General features: G+C 39.4%; 1 protein-coding gene across 6 annotated transcripts in view; it reads right to left on the bottom strand.

Moving 5' to 3' along the window:
• The window catches only part of GRID1 (glutamate ionotropic receptor delta type subunit 1), a 791,498-nt gene that overhangs the window by 141,928 nt on the left and 630,616 nt on the right, over positions 1 to 18,954 (bottom strand). For all 6 annotated transcript variants that reach the window (XM_074958779.1, XM_074958780.1, XM_074958777.1 and 3 more), the window contains exons 7-8: positions 7,904 to 8,065; positions 6,723 to 6,842 (exon numbers count right to left, since the gene is read on the bottom strand). In XM_074958779.1, coding sequence (XP_074814880.1) covers positions 6,723 to 6,842; positions 7,904 to 8,065 — 282 coding nt within the window. The remainder of the gene's footprint in view (positions 1 to 6,722; positions 6,843 to 7,903; positions 8,066 to 18,954) is intronic.

Genomic DNA, 18,954 nt, shown 5'->3' with positions numbered 1-18,954 from the left:
AGAGGTAAAAGGAACCTGTCGGGGTGTTTTTCAATATTTTCCCCCTCATTATAATAAGATCATAGAATCTGGAAACTGAAATCTGTTTCCCCACAGAAATTATTTTCCTCCATGGTGGGCGCACATCAGTTTATTATTGCAGAGTTCTTTATGAGTGCTGAGCTACTGGAATTAATTCCTCACCCACACACCACCCCCCATTCTGTAGTGTCTTCAGTAAATTATGGCACTTTAGTAGAAAGTCCATAGTTAAGGTTGTGAGACACTTACAACAAGGCTGATTGCAATATCCCTTTTAACACCCGAAGATTCTGCGTATGTGTAAAAGAGAAAAAGCTGGAGACGGGACTCTTGTAGAATTTACAACCATGATATTCTATTTGTGAGATCAATGGATACTCCAAACATCAAAAGAATGACACTGCTGCATATGTGCAGGAGTGAAGAAGCCTCAGGAAAGTAGTTAATTATTGAAAATATGCTGATCCATTTAGGACTCGCAAAGAGGAGTGCATTTTGAAAACATGGCCTCTGTGTTCACACATACAGATGGCATATAAACAGATCCACCAGCACAGACTGAGACATGCATATACCATTATACATATGAGCAATAGTTTATGCAGAAATATGTGTATAAATTAGTATGGACCCTTAAACAATTTGTCCCAGAATATATAAAGAAATAAAGAATTTTGAATAAAAATATAACTGCCATATGTTTGGGACACACAACCACTTCAATGAATGATGACACTCTTATCTATACTTGGCTATACAATCTTATTTTAGAATTTAGAGTTATAAAATTTTGCTATAGAAACTTATTGAACATTACAAGAAAATATTGACTTTTAAAAACTTAGTTGCAAAACTCAAACAAATCAGTACCTTGCTTCTTATCAAGATAAACACGCACACCAATTGCTATGAAGTTTACTCAATAGTGTAATTAGCTTTTTTATTAAAATGTCTTCCTACATTTTAAGACAATTTTCTCCATAAATAAGGCACTTTATAGAATTTCCAATTCTTGTTTTCTAAGTCACATACCGAATAACATCTAGGTGCCTTCTGAAGAAAATTACAGCTAAAAGTGTAACGGATACTTGTTATTGTCACAGGGCAATATCCTAGAGTTCCCATTGAGCTTGGGTCTCTATATGTATGGTTTCAGAGTAACAGCCGTGTTAGTCTGCATTCGCAAAAAGAAAAGGAGTACTTGTGGCACCTTAGAGACTAACCAATTTATTTGAGCATGAGCTTTCCTGATCTACAGCTCACTTCATCGGATGCATACTGTGGAAACTGCAGAAGACAGTATGTTTCCACAGTATGCATCCGATGAAGCGAGCTGTAGCTCACGAAAACTCATGCTCAAATAAATTGGTTAGTCTCTAAGGTGCCACAAGTACTCCTTTTCTTTATATGTATGGTATAAATAGCAGTAAATCTTTTTCCAATTTGGTCTACCATGACACTCAGTTTTTTTTAAGAGGATAAGGGAAAATTAAACCAAATGTAAATATACAAGAATTGTATTTTGTCCAGGACATTGGTCTATTACCCCTATTTCTCTGAAAAAGTGCCATTGGATCTTTAAAGACCACAACCAGGAAGAATCTCAGTTTTACATCTCATCTGAAAGACAGTGTAGTAAAATAGATTAACCTGAATTACTAAACCCAAATACATGTTTATGAACTGCTCAGATGGGAGATAGGCATCTGTTTTACAGCTAAACCAAGGCAATTTGGTTAGGTATTTTTCATATGAGTAAAACTGATTCAATTACTGTAGTAACTACCTGAGATAATTCCCTGCAATATATTACTTTTAGAAGCCGTATGATGACTTTGCTGTATTCTTATGGATGCAGCCATCTAATAACTCAGACCCCTGAACAATATAGGCCATTTGCTAACGAAGAGGGAGCACAAACCATTGGTGAAAGAATGGTGAGATTTCTTCCAAAAGTAACAGTTTGAAATAAAGTATTTTATCTAACTTCACCAGCAAGCCTTCAGTCAATAACAAGCGAATCACAGAAGTAGCAAAAGTGACTTCTGCCATCTGCCTGAAAGTGCAAAGGGAAACAGTAAGGCTGGTTTATGAAGCAGATGCTATTTCAAGAAAATCAAGTTTTCAGAAAAAGACTTGGAATGACATAAATGAATACCCAGGGGTAAACGTTATCGTTCTGAACAGAGTGTTTCTTGTGAAATACAGTATATGTGCAAAATATTAGCTCTGCCTGCATTCCAGCCAGCTTGGGAAATAACTGCACAGCTTGCTTTAAAAAAAGTAATAAAATATCACAAATAATAACACCACTTTGTACATACACAGCATTTTCCTGCTGAGGATGATGATGATTATAATAATATCAAAGCTCTTTACAAACATTAATTAAGGGCTTGTTCATATGAACAATTAGACTGTGGCAAGCTTGGGTGTGACTCCATCCTGCTAAGTGTCCATGAGCACCCTGTTCATGCGAGTTAAATTTGTTACAGAGCTTTGATCTAGTCCCCTTTGAAACAGGACTAACTCAAAGTGCGCTAATGAACAGTTCACATGTGTCAGCAGGACACACAGAGATAGTTAGATCATGACAAGCTAGTACAGGGTAGGTAGTGTCACACCCCATCTTGCTACAGTCTAATTGCTCTTTTACAAAGCCTTAAGCCTAATAACACCCCTGTGAGGGTAGTTAATTGATATTATGCTCCTTTTATACATGCACAAAGAGGGACAGATAGGTTAATTGCCCAAGACTACAGAAGAAAACTGTATACATTCAAAAGCTTGTCTCATTCACCAACAGAAGTTGGTGTAATAAAAGCTATTACCTCACAGACCTTGTCTTTCTAATACTGTGGGACAAACACAGCTACAGCAACAATATAAATGAGACTACAGAGTGAATCAGTGATTTTCTGGGACTACAACCCTGGAGGCCAGGCTCCCTGTTCTTTGCCCTGAACACTAGAGCATTAAAAGGAAACATATAGGATAGATTTTAGAGTAGCAGCCGTGTTAATCTGTATCCGCAAAAAGAAAAGGAGTACTTGTGGCACCTTAGAGACTAACACATTTATTTGAGCATAAGCTTTTGTGAGCTACAGCTCACTTCACTGGACGCATGAAGTGAGCTGTAGCTCACGAAAGCTTATGCTCAAATAAATTTGTTAGTCTCTAAGGTGCCACAAGTACTCCTTTTCTTTATATAGGATAGAATCCACCCACGTGCACAGGCATTAGAGATAGTAAGCGCCTTGCATGCCTTCCCTTCATGTTGAGATTTTCATTAATAAAAATAAATAACTTAGATCTATTCCAGATTTCCTGCTTGGTTTGCAGTATGGGGAGAAAAGCAAACCCTATCCTGCCTCTTCCCACTTCCTCCCATGCATGAACACCCAGACCCATGGAGTTCCTTGCATGGACTCTAGGGTAAGGAGACCAGACCATGCTGAGAGAGCAACACACACTTCCGTATAGCATGACCCACGGGGACACTCTGCGTGGAGAATCCCCTAGACCTAGCGATGTAATCCGGTTCTTTATACTTAAAATTATTAACGCCACCACCTCGCTCTTTCATCAGGAGATCTCAAAGCACTGAACAAAGGAGCTCGGTATCATTATCCCCATGTTACAGCTTGGAGAAGTCAGTCACAGAGAGATGAAGTGACTTGCCCAAAGTCACACAGCAGGTCAGAGGCAGGGCCTGGATTAGAACCCAAAGCCAGGTCTACACTATACATTTATATCAATAGAACTCCATCACTCAAGGGTGTGAAAAATCCACACCCCTGAGTGACGCAGATATACTGACATAACCTCCAGTGCAGACAGCGCTATATTGATGGGAGGACATAGTTAATCCACCTCCGTGGGTGGTGGTGGATTAACTATGCTGATGGGAAAAGCTCATAGTAGCGTCTTCACTAAAGCATTACAGTGCACTGCACAGCAGCACTGGTGCCTCTGCAGCATTTTAAGTGTAGACCTGCCCGAAATCTCAGCCCGCTGTTTTATTCATTAGGCCACAAATGGAACTGAACAGAATACTGGTTTTAATACAGGACTGTTAAAAATACATATATTGCTGCTGAATAAGCAAAGAGAAGAAAAAAATATTTTTAAACGGGGAAAAAAAAGGTTTGTAAATGAGTGTCTCTGAGCTCAGAATAAGAAAGTTAGCGTGTGACGTTCAAGTAACGGAGTGTAATAGCAGCAAATTTTGGTGTTGAGTTCAAACCAGGCATCCTTAAAGGTACCTTAAAAAATGGAGGTCGGGGGTGGGGAGAACATTTCTCCTACAAGTACAGTTGCCAGCTATAATGAAAACATCAAAACACATGAAGCACTTTGAAGAAAAATGGCTACTAGACTAACTCTGGCTGCTCCTTAGGCTCTACCTGAATTCTGCATGCCAATTTATAGCATTTCACCACCTTTCTCTGCCTCCACATTTCTCTCCCGCTCACATTTCCCTTGCTTTAAAAACTCATCAGCAGAGGTTCTGCTCATAGACGCACCTTGCTTCAGTGGCTGTAATTTTCGCTTTTTGATTGATTGATTTGGCCATTTCTTACTTTTTTTATATGATGATCTTTGAACCTAAAATTGCATTTGCTTTCCTCTCTCAACTCATATCAAGCCAATTTCCCTTTGGAAGTGGTAATACTTTCAGGTTGGGTTTTAAAATGAGTATAAAGGAATTAGGCACTTAAATCCCATTGAAGTCCAGTGGAGTTGGGAGGCTCCGTTGAAAATTGGGCATCCAAAATTAGAGGAGAATGTTTGAAAATCTGGATGGATAAACACAAAATGTTATTGCTGAGCCTGACAAACTTCAGACAACTTCTGGCCATTTCTGTTTCAATTAATATTTTTTAAGTAAGACTGTAGATGTGTACCTTTATTCATTTGTCCGTTAGAGAAATTCAGGGAGATGAAATTTGGATTAATAAAAACAAACAAGACAAATAAAAAACTAAAATTTTGCAAACTTTGAGCCACTATGAAATCCTGTCTCTTTACTCACTTCTGCTTCTTCAGACAAATAGTTTATTCACCAAAAAGTGCAGTTTTTGGTTGACTGAAACTATTTGGAAATTTAATCAAATTGAGTGTGGTGGGGAAAAAACTTTTCCCAGGCCAGCAAACCATGTGTCCTCTTTATCACCTTGTAATGTTCTATCTGCCTGATTCAGAAGAGGAATTTGAATCCACATCTCCTACCTCCCAGGCGAGTGCCTTAATTTCATCAGGCTATAGAGTCATTCTTAGGCCACGTCTACACTACCCGCCGGATTGGCGGGTAGTGATCGATTTATCGGGGATCGATTTATCACATCTAGTGTAGACGCGATAAATCGATCCCCGATCGCTCTGGCATCAACTCCGGAACTCCACCACGGCGAGAGGCGGAAGCGGAGTCGACGGGAGCGGCGGCTGTTGATCCCGCGCTGCGAGGATGCAAAGTAAGTGATTCTAAGTCGATCTAAGATACGTCGACTTCAGCTATGCTATTCTCGTAGCTGAAGTTGCGTATCTTAGATCAATCCACCTCCCTCCCCCAATGTAGACCAGGCCTTAGTCCTCTCTTTGGCAAGGTGGAAGAACTCCATCAGGAGAGATTGAGAGAAGCCCACCCAAAATAACCCATAGTGTGGTGACTGGGCTACTTATCTGGGACAGAGGAGATCTGAGTTCAAATCCTTACTGCAGAGTGGGGATTCAAACCTGGATTTCCACTTCCCAGGCATGTGTTTTAGCCACTGAGCTAAAGGTAATAAATGGGGACATGCTCACAGTCAGTTTGCTGGCCTGAAACAGACTTTCCATGTTTGCTGACAAATTCCAAATATTTTTTGAACTGAACCAAATCTTTTTTCTGATTTTTTGGTTTGCTGTCCCAACTGAAAAAAAAATCAATTTATCTCCCAGCTCTGCTCTGCACTGCACAGTATAAGAAATACCATGGTAATGTGAATTATTTAAAAACAATATTTTAACAGAAACCCCTATACCTATTATGTGGGCATTTTTCAGCTTCTGTTCCAGTCAAAACCAATGCAAATCAACTGTTCCTATTCATGTTCTAGCCTTAATTTACAGTCCTCCATCTGTATGAACATTTCCTACTAAGCTTTCTCATCCTATGGCAGCATATATTAATGCTCATTTTTTAGCAGTCCTATCTCCCATCTCATTCCAAACTGTCTCTGCTCCACTAGCTAGTTTTGATATGTCATTCCTGTCTTCAAATATAACATCCTCCTCTCACATTACTATACCTACTCCAGTTTTCCAGCGTCTTACAGAGACTGTACTTTCAAAAGGCTTTATGTGTTCTGGTAATTTAATATCCCAGTTAGTTTCCTGATTAGGACAAGTCTCAGTTATGCCAATTATATTATAATTCACCTGAAAGTCTTCACTATTATGGTCGCCGCATCACTATAGAATATATTAAGGAATACTGCACATTTAAGAACAATTTGCAGGCCTCCCTTCTGATGGCATAAAAGTGTTATCTTTCAAGGTTTAAGTATATGAAATATTCTAATATATTATTTCTGTAATAAGTGACTTTTGTACTGTGACCAAAAGCACTTCTTCCATTCTTTCTAAAATGATAGCATTTTCCCCCAGATAAACAGGATCTCTCTCTTTTTCAGGGGGAGGAAAAAAAACTGAATCTTTACCCTCCGCACATCTTTGCCAAATGTTTCACTATAGCTGGTGCCCAGTATTTCAAATTGGACATAGGGGTTGGAGCCGTCTTCTCTAAATTCCATAACGCCAGTGAGCCCAGTTATATGGCCCTAAGGAAACAATGTTAAAGATATTAGAATACAATTTTTATAAAGCACCTTTCATGCTCCAGGTATCCTAACATGCCTTGCAAATGCTTGCAATTAAATTAATGTGCAGGCCTGATATGCTCTGCAATAGCTCACACATAGCCTTAGACAAAATATACTACCTTCCTGAGAAAGAGACTGTTAGCCAAGACACATGTACTACTCGTTTTGAAAACTGCCTTGGGATCTTTAACTTACACAAGGAGAGCCACCAGTGAAAAGCAGACAGAACCTTAGCTGAATCTGAAACTATAACAGTTGTAACATGATTGAGTTTGCCTAGATTCTGGTGTGCAACACAAAGCCACCACTTGCAGGCTCAGAAAAAAAGAGCTATCAAGTCAGGCTGAAAACAATGTATTTTTAGTGTTATTAAGACTTCAGTGAACAAAGCTCATGCCAGTTTAACAGTGGCGTAACTAAAAAATGATTTAACCTTGCTTTAAATTATCAATGAAACAGTGGTGTCATTAATGTTGGTTGGAACATTTTCACCAAAATGAAATTTCACCAACACATGCTGTTTCACTGATACATATCGGTTTCAATGAACGTATTGTCAGAAAGGGGTGTGTGTCCAGGGCATAGTGAGAAAGAGTGCATATGAATTGGACTCAGCATTTACTCCAGATTTACAGTAGTTTGAAATCCGAATCAAGATATTAGATTATACAATGCACCATTTTTCCTCTTGTTTCCTAAAAGCCAAACATGTTAGCAGCTTTGCTAAGGAATTTACATCTTATTCATGGTCTACTCTGACAACTACTTAAGGTTTCAATTATTTGGTGGAATGCATAAAGCTATATGACTATTCATCATTACATGATTTATATAAAACATAGCCATGACATCACCAGTTTGAGAGGAAACATCTTCATGACCACACAGTTTCATTAATAACAACTTAAAATCAAGGTTAAATCATTTTTGAGAAGTTCCTTTGAAAGAAAAAATCGGAGTACTTTGGTTCTTTTGGAGATTTTATTGCACATTTGGCTTCCAACCTTGTCCACTCTTACCTTCTTAATAGTCTCCAACATGGATCGACCTCCATTCCAAGGTTTGGTGGATTTCCTCATGCAGTTCAAACTTGCCATGCTGTGCCATTTCCTGTCTTCCAGCTTTCTATGGAAGGCATTGGCCAACATGAGCACGCTGTCATATAGATAGAGGTTAGAGACCTGCAAACAATAAAAAGAGTAAAACAGAAATTGTACTCTTGAAGATCTCCTCAAAAAAAAAAAACCAACAACAACAAAAAAAAACCCTTTAAATGATAAAACACAGGAGGACTAGTAAACATGAATATGGAGCTTTTCACTTCAAGTGCACCAGTTCAAATACACTAGGCTGGTAGTTATTACAGCTTCATCAGTAAAATAGTCACTCAATGGTACCTTGCCAGTCATCTTAACAGGGAGTCCAAGGAGTGAATGGAATACCCTGTCATCTTCTATGCTCACTCTACCAGACCTCTCTGCAACTTTTTACACAGTAGAGCACAAGGTACTGCTAATAAACTTACCAGGCACAAATGGAGTAGATGTAGTAATGCTGCTCTGACTCCAATCATTTCTCTCTAGCATAACCCTGAGAGTGGTGATGGGTAACTGCTCCTGGTCCTCTTTCCTGAAGAGGAAGCTTGCAGGGTACTGCAGGGTCCTTAATAGCCCTTCTTTTTTATATGAGAGTATTTGAAGAGACAGTGAGATGACAGTGGTTCCACTACCAATCACTGATAACAGCCAAATGAATACATCATTCTCCACCGATATAACCATTACCATTACTAAGATGTCATAATGACTACAAGACATACAGCAGCTGCCTCAAACTCAACCAAGGCAAGACTGAAGTGATATAGGTTGAAAAAATAGCTAGACACTGTGCATGTCTTCCACTGAAAGTATACAGTCCCCATTTGTCAAAATTATGCAAAGCCTTACAGAGCTTGTTTGATTCCTCATTGAGCTGGGATGACCAAGTAGCATCAGTAATGAAAAGTGTTTTTCCCCTGTAGCTCATTAAGAATTAGCACCCCTTTCTGCTGGACAAAGACCTGGCCAAAGATCTGTGCATTTATCACCTTGAGATTTAATTTCTGTAATTCACTGTATTTGAAACATGGAAACAGTGAAATGCACACCATGCAGCTGCCCACTTCCTCCAAAGTTCAGGCCACTATAAGCACATCAAGTCTGTGCTCCAGTCCTACTGGCTCCCAATCGACTTCTGAGGCCAGCGTAAGGGCTTAATCTGCCAGGGATGGTCTAGATAACACTTAGCCCTGCCTTGAGTGCAGGAGACTGAAGTAGAAGACCTCCTGAGGTCCCTTTGAGTCCTACAATTCTATGATCTTCAAAGCAATAAATGGATCAGGTTCCCTAATGTAGGAGGCCCCAGAGGAGTTGAAACAATCCAGAATCAGATCAGCTTGGAGAGGGCTGAAAACCTTCCTATTTGGCCATAGCCAGAATAACAGTAAACAAAATAATTTAAAATGAAAATTTTAAAATATAAGCAGACACTCCCTAAAAAGTGATATGCCAATAGAGGTTATTGCCTTCTGTAATTCCCATGAAGTACATATCTCTATATAAATGTTCATCTTAATTAGCTGTATATTTACTTAACATATCGTATCACTGCAGACAACATGGTATTTTCATAATGAACTAATATTTCTACAAAATCCAGGACTAAATCAAATGTGAATTAAACAGGCACACAGCTATACACTACCAAAAAGACCTATGCATACATTTTAAAAAAGACATCTTTTAGGTGGTACAGAAAAGAAAAATGCAAAAAGAGGGATGCCCATTTATAGAGTGAAGAGTAGGGCTGATTAATTATGAAAAGGGATTTTAATGTTGAAAACATACAGTGCATGAGAGATACTTTCTTAGGTAAAAAGCTCTTCCATTTTACACTATCACTAAATAAAATCTTTCCCTTCCCCAATAGCTACACATCCTTCATGTTCATTATTTTACCCTTCTACTACTTTCTGATTATCATGCTCCTTGAAATAGCTTACAAAAAATAGCCCCTTGCCAGATTTCTTCTCTTTTTTTTCAATAGCAAGTGTTTAAATAGTTAATGAGAATGGTCCCAGTGACTACGCCCCTGGTTTGGTTAAGTATCTGCTGCTTCTGCTCAGCTGTGTATCTCCTTATACTGTAGATCAGTGGTTCTCAAACTAGGGGCGCTGCTTGTTCAGGGAAAGCCCCTGGCGGGCCGGGCCAGTTTGTTTACCTGCCGCGTCTACAGGTTTGGCCGATCGCGGCTCCCACTGGCCGCGGTTCGCCGCTCCAGGCCAATGGGGTCTGCGGGAAGGGCGGCCAGCACATGTGCTCCTCTCCCCATCCTCACCCTTCCCATCTATCCAGCTGTTGTATTTGATCATACCCTTGAATTGTAAGCTCTTCTGGGACCATCTCTTGGTTACATGTTTGTACAGTGGCCAGCACAACAGGGCCCTATCCTCTGAGGGCTACCAAAAGATAAACAAACAATAACAATTACTGATGTGTAATTTAATATCTCTCATGTCCCAAGCACACCCCTAATCTCTACGGCCAAGACTTATTTGGAGTCTGACAATGCTACATTTAAATTAGCAATTATTACTAAAGCCATGTCTACACTACAGACTTATGCTAGTATAAATATGTCACTCAGAGGTGTGAAAAATCTACACCCTGGAGCAACATAGTTATACTGACATAACGGCTGGTGCAGGTAGTGCTATGTCGATGGGAGAGCTTCTCCAGTCAACATTGCCTCTCGTGGAGGTGGATTAATTACACTGACAAGAGAAGCTCTTCCATCGGCGTAGTAGCGTCTTCACTAAAGCATTAAAGCTGTAGCACTGTACGTGAAGACAAGTCCTGAGTGCTACCAGTATCCCTTTCTGCCCAGGAGCTAAGCATACCATCTCTATAGGACTCCTAACTCTGGCTAGTCCAGACTGTGCGACCTGGAATCAAACCCAGATCTCCTACATTGAAGTGCAGAACACTGATTACTTGGTTACCAAACTAGTCCGTCCTTTTTAGTTTGACCCACAGAACCATAACTACGTTGTCAAAGCAGATTGATGTCACAGTGCTATGCTTCATTCGTACTTTGAAGCAATTGAGGTAGTTGTCAGTAAAAGAAGTATCCACAAAAATGAAGGTGATGGTACGCTGTCCGTTTCTTTCGGTCACTACTCTGAGGATCTTTGTTAATACTGAAGAACGGTTATAGCATGAAATGGAAAGATTATCATCATGCATGTCTTGTCCTTTAAAAGGAACCACTGGAAAGCTGGTCCTCCATTTCTCTTACAGCACGAGTCTACTCTGAAATGTTACTATGTAAATATGGCGTCTTCTACCAGCAGATCCACTCCTTCCGTTTAGTCACACTCATACGTGCTTACTTAAGTGACAAAAACATATATATTATAATATTACATTTTACTTCTATTAGCATTGCAGAGCCCATATAGCTGTGGAACAGGAAGCTGAAGTCTATTTTTATTCTCACTGTCAACAACATTTTTAACAAAGTTGCAGAAATTTTATCACTGGTGATGTATTAGCCAGAATTTTTTATAGTGCACATCTAATCCTATATATATCTATTCTGGGTAGCTTTCTGGAATCTTAATATGGTTTGTTCTGTTATTACTTCCAGTGAGCTGTAAAATGTAAACAATTCCAAAATCTGATTGTTTTATGGAAAAAAAGTTCCTGTGTTCTGTATACGTTGCCTAACAACGTTTCCAGAAGCAACCATTGTTTTCCATTACTGCATATCACAAATAAATTCTTATCCTGTTCTTTTTTATGGTGCTTTTATGCAGAAGACTAAGAACCTTTATATCCTCTTTTCCAAATCATATGCACTTTTCAGCCTGAAGTCATATCTAAATAGGTACTTTCCTATGGAAAAAGGGATCTCAAAAGAGCATTCCAGGTCTGCGCTCACCTATCCACATTCCCTTGTATGATTTCCATTGTTTTCTTTATCACAGTCCTTTTCATGAAGCAAGAATCCCACAGGCCTCTTCTGCTTCATCTAAGCAAGGCATTCGTAATTTCATATTACTGCCATTTAAATCCCCTTCAATGGCACCATCGGCCACTGTATCTTAGAAGCAAAATGATTTTCCTACCATCCCCTAAAATGTGATAGATTGTATCTGCAACATCACAAGTTTGATGCAAACTCCAGGAAGATGATGCTGTGAAGAGGAAGACAGGCCATCAGACCAAGCTTGTTTATACTTGTTACCTCAAGTGTCCACACAAATTTCAATTTGCAGCTAACTATAAAAACCCACTGGATACAGAAATGTACCATAAAAGGCAATTCATGTAGCTACCTGAACAATCAATAATACCCCATGGCTCTACTCCTGCAGTCTTAGGCATGAGGAAATAGGAAATTAAGAAATTAGCATTAGAGTAGCATGCAGGATTGGAAGAAAAGTAACACTGAGATGAAAACAAGGTGATAGACTTGTTTCCTTTGCTTTCTGAGCTCTGCAACACTGCTAATTTTTCCTCTTTATCTATTCAGGATGGGGGTAGGGCATTCTTCTGTCTGCAGAAACTCCCTTTCATATAATGAAAATTTCCAGAGGAAAACAAAAAAAGTGTTTCACTTTTCTTACCCCGGTGGGGGGGAATCAAATTTTAGTTCCTCTTTCACTTACCTGCTAAAATCTGCATGAATTGAGGATACCAATGCCTAACAAAATCCAAAGACTTAATGAAATGCATTTTGGGGGTCTATCTACATTATCTATACCACACCCATTGGTGTGGAATCTGAGAGCAATAATGCCATGAACTGTTAGTTGGAAAGCATGAAATTCTGAACTAAGGACTTACCAGTTGATGAATGAAAGCTTATCTAAATATTGTGTTTTGAAATGTACGTTTTGCACCTGAAATTTTTTTTAAGTCCGCATACACATATGCATTCTGTAAGTCATTTGGGATCTTGCTTCTTTTAAAACTTGTTTGTCCATATGAACAGAAGCTTCTGTTTAGCTTCAGGTGGAATACACAGGGAACCCTTCTCTTGTACCAAGTAACAGACTTTATATACAAATAGGCAGAAAGCAGAAATATGGAATCAGAACAGGATATTTCCATAATGCATTAAAGGTAAAACATCCTTTTTACAGAGAGACTAAGATTCATCCAGATTTACTACCAGACCTTATTTTTAAAGTTCTATAATGGGAATAACTTTTACTTTCCTTCCAAACATTAATCAAAGGGAACTTGCCACCGAGAAATACAATGTTGCACAGCAGAAGACTGACCCTGATTCAGACCCATGGGCAGGTTCAGAGCTGCCAGCAAAGCCAGAAGTCCAGCCAGAGAAGAGGCCAATGAAGAAACCAACTGGAAGACAAGCTGACACCCACATACCACTGCTTCAAAAATTCATTCCCAAGCTGGGCATCAGAGTCCTGCAGCTGCCAAATTCACCCTGGGAGTGTCCCAGCAGTCAGCTCCAAAGATGGAGACAGACAGAGATGGATGGCAAATTGGAACACACAGAACCGTGCCAGTGACAGAAACATGCACTGCCTAACGAGTAATACAGTTGTTTTTGTGCACACCAGTATGCTCTGAAGTTGCGTTTCTATCCCCAAAGCCCAGGTTGTGCCAAAAGTGAGGTTGCATGCGCGTGACTCTAAAGCAAGGCAGCATCTATCTGTGCTCTTCGAAAAGAGGAGAGGTGATGACTGATGGTTTACTTACTGTACAATAGTATGCTTAGAGGGATGCTGTCAAGGTTGGGAAGCTGACAATCTGACCTACCTATTTTATTTTCTCAGATCAGTTTGCAAAGCCCACGTGATACGTTGTGCGTGCATGTGTTTTAAATAAATGCTTCATTGCTCTTGGAGAACAAAATCACAGCCAGCAGCCTGACATTCATGAGAAAGCCTACAATAAAATAATAGCGGCAGTTGCATGCCGTGTAAGAAAACAAACTTCCATTAAAGACTCAAATGTCAGTTTCAAACGGCTATTTATTATGAGTTAAATGAAAGAATACATAAAAGTATCATAGAAACATAGCAAACAGACCCTTATTAGGGTAACTAGTCAATCCCCCCTTGACAGTAGGATTTTTTTTTTACACTGTTATCTAGATTTTTGGCCATTCAAGTTTTACAAATCACAAATGACGGTGCTTTCAGCAATTCCTTTGGGAAATGATTCCACAATTTAATAGATCTCACGGTCAGGACATTTTTACTGATATACAGTTTCTATATTCATTTCTTCACTTTACACTGAGCTATACCTCTGAAAGAATTCTTCTCCCTCCTTATGGTTTATATCTGTCTAATATCAAGTATCCTTCAACCATGTATAGTTATTTCTTTTGCATCTGTCATAAGAAAAGTTGAACAGTAGCCACAGGGGCACAAATTAAACTACATTTTAAATGTAAATCTCATCCCTAGGGGACTACCCTGTGTGTCACTAAATGTTTCAAAAAATTGGCATGATTAACACACACACTGATCAGAGAAGGACTCAATCTAGCAGAGGATGTTTGGAAATCAGAACTAAAGTGTACTGATAGAGCTGAAGGGAGGAGAGGAGAGGAGAAATAATACTGAAACAGCAGAGCACAGGAGGGGGAAAACATTGGTGTTTTACATTGTGTTGTATATAAACATGAGCTATAGTTTAGATTTGAATTGTGTTGACAGGAAGTGCTTGTGTGGTGGCATCGGCCTGCATTATGTTTGCTACTAGCAAGTGCTCTCAGTCTTTTAATGAAGTACTAAACAAAAAACAAAGTAAAACAAAAATATTCAAAATTATGACAAAGGTCCATGGCCTCTTTTGGTCCAGATAAGCTGGACCGAGTGGAGGGGCAATGATGGCTTTGCATTACCCTTGAGTTCCTCTGATCTTCAGCATCCAGCTTCCAGGCTGCTGTAACTCACAGCTGCCAGCAAAATCCCACAATGGGCCATTGTGGCATCTGGGGCATTGCTGGAGTGCAGTGCATTCCAGTCATGCCCCTTGTCCCCTAACATGCCCCTAGTTAAGCTGCTAGCTGTGATAGGAGGAAAGTAAAGCTATTGAAGGAATCCCAAGCTGGCCACCGAGGCCAATTTAAGACTGCTTTTCACCCTCCAAGTGCTGCAAAGTAGTCTCACTGGGCCAAGGGTCTGGCCCAAAGCCTCTACATAAAGTCTTTGTGAGAAGACGTGACGTGTGTTTGTAACTTAAGGTACATTTTCATAGAGGCCTCTGGTACGGTGAATTAATGCTTTAATTCTGCAAACATTTACTATCAGCTGTAGTGCTTAATAACGTGATGAATAGCTCAACTGACAACAATGGGACTCCTCTGCTGAGTGAAGTGACTCATATGGATGCTTGCAGGATCGGGCCCTTTGAGAGCAAATGGGACACTGTCAATTATGTTTCACAGGTTAAACCAGTCTGCCTGAAAGGTCCAATTACAGCAGTTCCCTCACAGTACTCCTAAAAAGAATACAATGTGTAAGCAAAGTGTGGACGCTGAAGGAGCAGCCCCATTAACTGATGCCTGGTAACATGTTCAACGGTCAAGCTTGTGAAGGACAAAGTTACACTTACATATGGAGAGGCGAGCAGTTGTTTGAAGAACCTGCCCTCCTCTGCCTTCTGACCTACCCTCTCCAAAAACATCCAAACAACGTCTGGAACATTGCTAAAGTAAAGAAGTGGGACTCTGACGACACTAAGGAATAACTGCACTATTCTTCCATTGCTGTATGGAGTCCCATTAGTTTTAATCTTGCTGCATATTTAGAGTCAAGTAAATGTTAGATGCCCCAGGCCTTTATAACATGCTTGAATCCAAACAAGGCCTCAGAAAGTTTGAACTAAGTTATCAGCTGTATAAATAATAATGTGATCAACAACAAATAAAATAAAAATGGAATCATGACAAAGAAAATTATCTGAATCACAAATCAAGGACAAAGAGACATTTTCAAACCTCATGTAAAGCAAAGGGAAGAGGTTGGGAGGAGGAACTAGACAATTAAAGTATTTCCAAACTCAGAGTCCAAAACAATATGTCATATAGTTCAAGCTGCGTAACAGTGGCAGTCTTGTTGCATAGAAGTACTAGGGAGGTGGATATATTAGGAATACGTTAGATTAACAAGAATACTTAGCACGTAAATACCACTTTTCATTCATAAATATCCAAGCACTTCACAAAGGTGGTTAAGTATTATCTTTCCAAATTCCAGATGAGAGTCAGAGACAAAGAAGACAGACAGGCTAGATATGGCTGATGTTTAAAAGGGGTACAAGATGCTGGCTGCCAGTGTTAACACAGGTCACCAAGAAATAAGAATGAGAAAATACATATAGACAGAAAATAATTTCTGAAGAGTTGGACACAGACTAATGCTGTCCTCCCTCTAACGTCAAATGAAGCCTCCAAGACTGGCAATTTTAGAAAGGACTTTCTCCATTCTAAACAGAAATACAGTGGAGTTTATTAAAGTAATGCTTTCTTGGCTAGGAATAAGAGCATGTTGTCAAGGACAGAGTAAAACAGGACTTCCACAAAAGGTTCTGAAAAATTAGCTATGCATGAGTTTGCAGAATGGTCTGATCTTTCAAGGCTCATCAGACTCCAAGCCAGGATGATCACCCCCTAAAAAACAACTTCCTAGGAAGTGGTACTAAAAATACTAAGAACTGAGTTGCTCCAAAAGGATTTTCATTAATTTAGCCAAGACAAAGTTAATAATCCATGACCTAAATGTTTTTTTCTTTATTAGGTTGTTTTAAATGTTATATTCTCCCAAATAAATTTAGAAGCTGGCAGATATTAGTTTCCTTTTACAAAGTCATTAAAAGAAAATAAAGAACCAGCCATGGCTGGTAACAAACCATGACAGGGAATGTTTTGTAATACAAAATAATTCAAGTGGGTCTGGTGTAATACAAGATACTAAATCTATTTCCTACCCAAAAAAGAAAATAGAAAATGTAGAATACTTGAAATTAAGGGACCATTAACAATGTGTTATTCATATTTATGAAATGATTACTAGATGCATCTCCACAACGTGTGCTCTGATGGGTGTTTCTTCAAAGTACCTGATAGAACTGGAGCTATACAATAAGTAAGCCAAACCTGGATAAAAAATTCCATGATCAAAATCTGTATAAGTGTAAAATATACAGGGATTAGATGGTTTGAGGGATCAATAATGGGGCACAGAGCATTTCATCCTGATCTCACAATTTACTCTTTGGAAACTCTTCAGTGGTGATGAAGTAAAAAATACCCCCGTGGTTTCTGAGTTAACTTCCTAGTGGCTAACTGTCCACAGCACAAGAAACACCACAACACTTGGCTCTCCTATTGATCTTTTGAGCAGAGGATGTAAGATTGAATGGGCATGGAGATTTAATTACTGTTTCATTTGCAGGGATGCTTTCTCAGGTGGGGTATGACACACGTTGGAAGGCAGGATAATACTTCCTTGGAAATTTTGTTAATGGAAGAGACTATCATCCCTCAGATGATTTCCCTTTTAAATGTGAGACATGCCTTTGCATTTTCCCTGTTTTTACCAAAATGAGGTAGGACAAAGTAAATAATTGATTTTTCGGTTTGCTATCAGTTCCAAAAACTGAAAAGAAAAAAACCCAAACCACAATTGAAAATGCCCCCCAAAAATTCATCAAAGAAGCTGACAAAATTTTATTTCAGGTTGAACAAAATGTATCATTTTGGAGCACTTTTTCAAATAAAAGCAAAGGAAATGAGGGCTAGATTCATAAAACGTCAGGAGGAAGAAGAGGCAGTGATGCTCACCTTATAACCCTGTAGCCCAGTGTTTAAGGGCACTCACCTGGGGATGTGGGAGATCCAGATTCAATTTCCCACTTTGCCTGACAGGGAGCAGGGATTTGAAATTGCATCTCCCATGCTGCAGTAGCGTGCGCTAACCACTACACTATGGGATATTCTGATGTTGGTCTTTCTCAATTTCCACTGTTGAAGCCGTTCCGCTTTGTTCCACCATCACCTCCTCCTTCGCTGCCTCCCTCCCCCTAACCCCCATTTTGTGAATGGCACTTAAGTCCTGAAAGGAATTTTGGGCTGAAACTATTGAGCAAATTTGTGTCAAATTCACAAATAGTTTTGGGTTGACAAAAACTGCATTTTTCAGTGAATAACCCCCCACCCCTCTAATTAGTGGCCAGGCTTTCTCCCTCCTTAAAGATGATCATCCCTCAAGTGATTAATTTGGGTGATTTATACAAAAGTAGCTTGCTCTGCATGCAGATAAGATCTCAGAAACATCTTGTATGTTACCAAGGACCAAACTGGGCTAATTTACTATCTAAAATCTATAACTGGATTTCTGGGCATCCTGTGCACTCACAGATTGCTCATCTCTGGAAATGCTGAGTACTGTAGCTGTTTTCACCCCCGAGAGACCAATTCTTCAAGGAGTCAGGAGACTACTTAGCAGAAACCTGTAGCTTTATTGTCAATACAGTTTAGAATTATGGAACTAGGTTATGCACGCTAGCAAACATATTACTGTCTTGACACATGATAACTCAGAAGAAGTCTGTCAGAGGAGTCCTTCAGACTAGTCTCTGAAATAGATTTGTGCATAAGCAGATGGGCAATAATATTCAAAATCCTGCCATGATGTAAAATTGTTCCCCAATTAAGTCATCTGCTGGTGCAATGCAAATTATTTTCTCAACAACCCAGAATATACTCAGATTCCCTGAAGTAAGTGTCCTGTGTTCTGACTCCAGGCAACCTGGATTTATCCATCTTGGAGGTTACTAACACAGAACAAAACTTCTCATTTCTATGCTTTGGTAGTCATACAAGTCTTCTTGGAGCAGTAAGACAATATAAGGGGTAGTTAATGTTTGTGGAAGAGACATTTCTGAAACTCTTTCACAGTAATGAACTTTGATAAAGATTTAATTTGATTTGAAAGGGACACTTTCAAGTTTTCCAGGATATAGCACAAAATCTCACCAAC

Source organism: Natator depressus, chromosome 7 (assembly GCF_965152275.1).
Source record: "Natator depressus isolate rNatDep1 chromosome 7, rNatDep2.hap1, whole genome shotgun sequence".
In the NCBI taxonomy this organism is placed as follows: Eukaryota; Metazoa; Chordata; order Testudines; family Cheloniidae; genus Natator; species Natator depressus.
This window is presented reverse-complemented; position numbering and strand designations above follow the sequence as displayed.